The sequence below is a fragment of the Parasteatoda tepidariorum genome, chromosome 6 (genome assembly GCF_043381705.1).
Source record: "Parasteatoda tepidariorum isolate YZ-2023 chromosome 6, CAS_Ptep_4.0, whole genome shotgun sequence".
Lineage (NCBI taxonomy): Eukaryota > Metazoa > Arthropoda > Arachnida > Araneae > Theridiidae > Parasteatoda > Parasteatoda tepidariorum.
Window position 1 is genome coordinate 5761734 of NC_092209.1, and position 7301 is coordinate 5769034.

Below are 7301 nucleotides of genomic sequence, written 5' to 3' on the forward strand. Positions count from 1 at the left end.
TTTTAAAAAAAAAAAAAAAAAAAAAAAAAAACACTTTGCGAAAAGGCAATTTTTTTAAATTTTAAAACAGTGAAAATCCCTAAAAAAATATAAAATATCTCATATTCTTTCCCACTTTCTTCATAGCAGATTAGGATACTAGCTGATTAGGATATCTTTGCTAGAGCCTGTTGGCCAGAACTTAACGATTTCATTAGATTTTGGAAACAATAAAACGGAAAAGGAAATTCAGTATTCTTATAAACAACCTTCAAATTTTTAAATTAATTACCTTATAATCATTTCAAATATGAATACACAATTTACATGTAGCAGTAGTGTTCTTCATGTATAAACAAGTAATTTTGAAACAATTTAATATTCTTGATTTATCATTTCAACATTGTATCTTTTCTAACGACAAATTTTATTTCTATCTGCCAAAATGTACAATTAACTATAGTAATAAAAGTTTTGAAATTTTGGATTTTGATATCAAAATTAAAAAATGATCATCATCCCACAAATCATAAATGAGAAGAAAAAAATGCCATTTGGCTATTCTAAATCAAGTACAAAAAGCTCTTTTGCCCTAATCATGGAATTATCTATCTCATAATATTAAGACTTTGAGGATTCTAACCACCATAAGTAATTTATTATTTGCTTAAAATTTGCAAACTCTAATGGTTTGTTATTACATCCAATAAATGTAATAAATATTTACAAAACAAATGATAAAATAATGATAATTGTATACCTGCAAAAAATTCATTCTTTAAAAGAAGTTTTACACATTTTAATTCTAGATTTAATCATTTTTAATTGGAAATTATTTGACACGGTGCAAAGTGCCATATCAAAGTTTTTAACTTTCTGGAAACATCTATTTTAGGGACAATTTTTAAGAATTAAAATAAACAAATCTTTTTTCTTGCTTCCAAAATAAAAAATTGTCAAATTTGTTTTCTTTTCTTTTATGCTTGCAATATGTTACAAAATCTTATGCATAAAAATATTGTATACACATGCATATGTATGCATGCATATATTATGCATACATTATATTCATACATATATTACATGCATACATATATTATTTGCATACATTACATACATATATTACATGCATATATTATGTATACAAGCCTATATTATGCATACAAGCATATATTATGCATAGCAATTATGTATAAGAACTAAGCTACAGTGGATATGGGACTTTTCATTGTAGCTTACTGTACTTTGGACTGGTAACAAGACAAAAATTACTGCTGATAAATCAATTAGAAAAAATTTATACATCTTTGATAATAAAGAAAACATAACGTAATCTGTCTTAGCAAAGAAAAAAAAACATTCAAAAAAATTATAAATATTGTAATATAATATTTTAATATAATATCATATACATATAATATTATATCATAATATTATAATTATACCATAATATTATAATTATATTATATTATTATAATTATATATTAAAATAATAATATATATATTTATATATAAGTCTACAAGGATTTACCCCAACATCTCCAGCAAGAGTCCAGTTAGCGCTATTTTTTCGAATTTCATCTGTGCTCCAAACTCGATCCCACTTCTTATCATCTTGCACTAATACCTCACCTTCCTACAAAAAAGTTATTCATCAGAATAATTATGATTTTTATGTCTCTATTAAGTGATTTAAATCTAGATTTAAAAGAAATCATTGATTTAAATCATGAAATTTAGTTAATTTTAGTTAAGACAAAAACTGTTTTCATGGAGTTGAATTCATGCATGATCTTAAGGTTGTGAAATTTTTATGTTTGATTTTTTTTTTACCATTGATAATTTTTTACAACAAATTCTGTTTTTTACATTAGGACTTTTACTACATCAATTAAAAGTTTTTTTAAAAAAATAATAATTATTAGTTAATAATTAGTTAATAAAATAATTAGTTTGTAAAATTTTTTATAATTTTTGTAAATTAATTCACTGAATAATAAAAACAGGAAGTTTTCCATATCAATTTCAGCTTTACAAAATCCGCCAAGTTTTCATAAGTTTTGGGCAATGGCTTTTAAGAAACAGAAAAAAAATATCACAGACGGAGACCTATTTGAAGAGAATAACTTGTACCATCAACATATTATTTTGTATTTTTTTTTCTACGAGTTTAAAAAACTTTGATGCCTTGGCGATTGTAGTTAGCATGAGCAGGTGTTAATATAGAAATATCCCCTTAAAATCAGTAAAAGATTCTTAAGCTTTTAGGGGGAAATTTCCGTATCGTGATCTGTTGCAAAATAATCACCGAGTCTTGGCAACTTCTGGGCAGCGGCTCACGAGAAACTAAAAAAAAACATCACAGAAAGGGACCAACTCAAAAAGTATAGCTCGTAGCCACCCCCGGCCAAATATCTACATATTTTTTTTTAAAAAAAACTTGCAAGTTCAAAATCTATTTGGCACTTTGGTGACTGCAGATGGCACGACAGATCATATATTAATATCTATCACAATATGCGACAGATCACAATATGGAAATATCCCCAACTTNAATAACTCGTAGCCACCCCCGGCCAAATATCTACATATTTTTTTTTTAAAAAAACTTGCAAGTTTAAAATCTATTTGGCACTTTGGTGACTGCAGATGGCACGACAGATCATATATTAATATCCATCACAATATGCGGCAGATCACAATATGGAAATATCCCCAACTGTTTTAATGAAATTGAAAATAATAAATTTTTTTGAGGCCCTTCTAGGGCATTCAAGAATCTCTCTAAGCGTGATACTTTCAGTCTGATTCTGACAGTAAGTTCAAAACTACAAAATAAAAAAGCAGAACAATCTTCATCCCCACAGAACAATTTAAGACCAAGTTGTTATAAAATTACTTTCGCAACAAAAAAATGACATGACGTCAATCTAATAAATAAAATGTATGAGTAAGAACATCAAAACAGTTATATGTTTTTAACTAGTTTCTTAAAGTGCTGTTTAGTTTTATATTTATTTAAAATAATGCAAGTGATAAAATTTAAGTTTTTACAAAATTTGTGAAAATTTGCAAAGTTTGAATAAAAAGACTAGAAACTAGAAGATATGCTATTAAATCGTAGGTACTTATATATTTCAGTGTTTAGTGATTGTCAAAACTTATAAAATTGCAATGAAAAAACAATACATTCAACTGATTTTTAATTTGAATGAATTAAAAGTTGAATAAATCAAGTAGATACGTTTACTTGCTCTGGTGAAATAAATAAATACCCAAAAGTGAAAGAAGTTTTCAGTGACAAATAATGAAGCCCATATAGTAGGAAAAATATAAATAATGTACAGTTAGTTTTCCGTAATTAATAGAAAAATCAAAAGAAATTGCTAATTTTCATTTTCAAACAAAATAAATAATACAATATAATAAGCTATCAAAAGCAGGATAATGAAAAATAAATGAAAAAATCACACGAAATATTATAACCCTACCAATACGCAAAAAAAATTATATTAGATTATTAAAAAAAAAACTAGGCTGTAATGACTATTTAATGTACAATACATCAATATTCATATTTAATGTACAATACATCAATATTTATTATCTATTTAATGTACAATACATCAATATTTATAAAAAATAATTGAGATAAAATGTAATTTATAGATTTAGTTATATGGTAAGGAAAGAAAACTAGGTTCAAATCTTCCTAAATACTTATAACAATCCTAAATACAAACAATTCATTTTAGTTTCACATAATAACTAGATTGTATTAAACAGTATTAAACGATAAAATGTTATTTTCTTCCCAAAAATTAGAATTAAAAAGAGCATAATCTATGTACATAAGATAACAAAAAGCACAACATTTTTAGGCATTTAAATTGTTTAGTTCAATTAGGAGTAAAATAAATCTCTTACCATTATTATAGAATTAATATTCTAAGCATATGACTTGAATAAGTGAAACAAGTTACGCTAGAGGCGGAACCAAGCGCGGATGAAAAAGTAAACAAAAAACTTAAATTGTTTACTTCCGTTAAATTCCGAAACCGGAAACGATTTTAAGGAGTTGTGCTGTTTAGTTCTTTCACTATAAAAAATTATTATTTAATTGGCAAAGTAAGCACAAAGCAAATTGTTTTTATAGCATAAAGTTTCAGAAATGCAAAGTTTAATTATTTGCAATCTGGCATCTGATCACCGACCCATTCACATCCTTTCAGTTTTTTCCGAATCTCGTTCTATAAATTCTTTTCTGTACCGTACTTTAGCAACTGAAAAAAGTTAAGACGTTCATTAAGGATTTTATTGTGCTAAATACGAACAATAATACACAAAACTTTTTTAAGTAAAGAGGTAAACAAAATCTTACTGCATTTGTTTCTTCCATTAGTTTTTTGTACGCGTATTTTCCATATTATTACAAAAATATTCATTGAAGATTTAAATCTTAAGGTAATGTAGCTTAAAATTGGTGATCAATATTAAGATTTATGTTTGTATTATTTTGGCATAACATAAAAAATTATATTATTTGTTTGTTGGGCCTACAAACCATGCTTTTGTTTGCATATTATAATTAAGAATGTAATTATAATTAAGAATAATACGACTTTCTAGCTTGTGAATACATTTGTAAATCAATATGTTTAGGAAAAACTAAATAAAAATACTTTAAATTTTTTAACATCACTGATGTTATTTTGGAGCTGCAACTTAAGCTTTAACTAAGTTTTTCTAAATGGTAGGCGTGATTTAAATATATATATATAATGCTAATTTTTGCATATCGTGATCTGCTGCTGAATTATTGCCAAGTCTTGGCAATTTCCCGGACAACAGCCCCCTGTGAGAAACATACAGTGCTCCTACTTGAAGGGTGTCATAGTCACCCCTGGATAAACTTCATTATGTTTTTTTTTTTTTTTTTTTGAATTGCAAGTTTTAAATCTATTTACGTCTTAGCGATTGTAGTTGGCGTGACAGATAACTGTACAACTATATACATAATTATGTGTTATTCAGAGAGTATTTCCATATTGGTATGTTCGCCAAAATAATCCCCAAGTTTTAGAAATAGCTAAGCATTGGAATTTGAGATACTGAAAAATGAACACTACTGAAAGGGACAAACTTGAAGCCACCGATTGACTAGCCACTACTATATTAACTTTAAATTTATTCCATGTACAAATGCAACTTTATTTGGTGATGCTGATTTGGAAAAATCCATTTATTATTTTAATTTTTCAAAATTAACTTAAGTTTAGAGTTTAAAAAATCTGTGAAGTGAATTAGTGAAAATTAGCCTTAAGATTATGGATCTGTTTAGAAAACATGTAGATTTCTAATAATAACTGCCTTATCTAAGGCAATATGAAAAAAAACATTTAATTCTTAAACTGATTGTGGCATCATCCTATATATGAAAATCACACTGAATTCACTGTGTCATTTAACATGTTCTTCTGGAACATTTTTGTGTTGGATCTTTATTGTTTAACTTCAACACCAAGGCACCAAAGTGTCACAACCAGACAGTTGTACAGTAAAAGATCTATGTAATGTAATTCTCCATATGCAGAAATAAATTTACAATCTCTAAAGGTCCCGCAGTGGACTGATCGTTATGACACGGTTCCCAGCAGATCACCGAAGTCAAGCATCACTGGCTACGGCCAGTGTGCGGGTGGGTGACCACTTGGATCAGTCTGCGTAGGGACCTAGAGTGTGCGGTATTGGTCCTCGTTAAACTGTGCTACCGTAAAGTGCTCGACTTCGCGCGCAGGTCATTGGGCTACCGAAGCGGGGGGTGCCATCCCCTCCGCAGAGGATCAAAATTGTGATGGCATGTCTTCGGATCATCCTCCGGGATGTTTCCCAGACCGTCACCAATTGCCCATTGTGCAGCTCTAGTGCGATGTAAATTAACAACAACAATCTCTAAAGCAAACCAAAATTGATAAATTTGTTGGTTTTTATTTCTAATGCTGTTAATAATCTAATTTTTTCCCTGAGTAATAAGTTATTGAGTATTTGTATGGAAAAAGTATTTTATATAGTAAAGTAATAATATTTATCTTTCCAAAAATAAGTTACCATGTTTGGTAGCCAAGTTTAATGATACATAAAAAGATCTATAAAACGCAAAATTCCATGAAAATTGAATTTTGCTTTTCGAAAATGCTCTATTCGGTGATGTTTTCCTTTTTAATATTATTTTCTAGCAGACTGCCAAAATGTGGTGAGCATTTTGAGGAAAAATCCTGAACCTCTTTTGTGCTATGCTTATAAGTAAAAGTAAATGCAGTACAGTCTGAATAGTTGGAGGTGGGCTAGACCAAGCTTACCTCGAACTTTCGAAAACTTAAGCTGTAATAAATATTTAAGTAAATGGAAATCAAGCAATTTCTAAAGTTTCATTATTTAATTGAATTATGTATTACATTTGAATAAAATTTACTTACATTAGAGGTTCAGGATACATTTACTGCATTAACCAAGTGACAATATTCATTTTAATACTGTGTCAGATTAATTGTAGTTTAAAATAATTATCCAATGTAATAGTAATGTCTAAAACAAGGGCTCGTAACCAATCTAGTAGCATAAAAAATTTAAATATGAAAATTCTGAATTTTATTAAATAAATCTAAGTTAAAAAAGAAATAATCTTAATTATTCAAATAGAATCAGATCTATATCTTAATGACAGGGTTGGAGTCTTGGATGTCCTAAACTGATTTTGGACAGGACACGTAGGTTTTACTGTCTTAAACTGTCCAAAACCTTGAGCTTTGATAAAAGGTAAAAATTCTATAGGTGTAACCATTGTGCACATAATAATTACAAGTATCAATAAATATTTGATATTTTTTATACAATTTACTTTAACTTATTAAAGGAATATAATATAACTAGTGGGCTGTGCCCCCTGCTCGCTAAAGCTCGCCAACCCCCGAAAATTGCCACGCAATCTTACATGGTTTGCTTCGCAGACCAAGCTCGCTTCGCTCGCAATTAACTTAGGTACATTGCAAATGCACAAAATTCGAAGAATTTAAAACAATAATTCAAATCCATATAACAACTTTTTTTAAAAAAAAATTGCATCTTTTTAGTAAATACTAAGTCATTAAAATAAATTTGAATTCAAATAAATGACATGTAATTCGTCAAACCTATTAGAAATGTGCTATAGTATAAAATCTTAAGATAAAATTTCTAAAACTGATATCTCTTTAAAAAGGTTAAAATTTTGGCTATAATTAAGTATATTAAAAATTGAAATAAGTGAATTGCAATGGAAAAAC

At 28.0% G+C, this 7301-nt stretch overlaps 3 protein-coding genes across 8 annotated transcripts in view; 1 reads left to right on the top strand and 2 right to left on the bottom strand.

Annotated features, from left to right (window-relative positions):
- LOC107450873 (WASH complex subunit 2) overlaps positions 1 to 4045 on the bottom strand; it is a gene marked incomplete in the record, with an annotated part of 53290 nt that extends 49245 nt beyond the window's left edge. The window contains 2 exon segments of the mRNA XM_043051420.2: positions 1511 to 1615; positions 3907 to 4045. Coding sequence (XP_042907354.2) covers positions 1511 to 1615; positions 3907 to 3909 — 108 coding nt within the window.
- The window catches only part of LOC107439260 (coiled-coil domain-containing protein 92), an 879443-nt gene that overhangs the window by 68135 nt on the left and 804007 nt on the right, over positions 1 to 7301 (bottom strand). The gene's annotated exons all lie outside the window — the stretch shown is intronic.
- Positions 4077 to 7301, top strand: part of LOC107450879 (pre-mRNA processing factor 31) — a 21533-nt gene continuing 18308 nt past the window's right edge. The window contains exon 1 of one of the 2 annotated variants that reach the window (XM_016066804.4): positions 4077 to 4443. The gene's annotated coding sequence lies outside the window, so the exon portion shown is untranslated. The remainder of the gene's footprint in view (positions 4444 to 7301) is intronic. The other variant, XM_016066805.3, reaches the window with a different exon arrangement.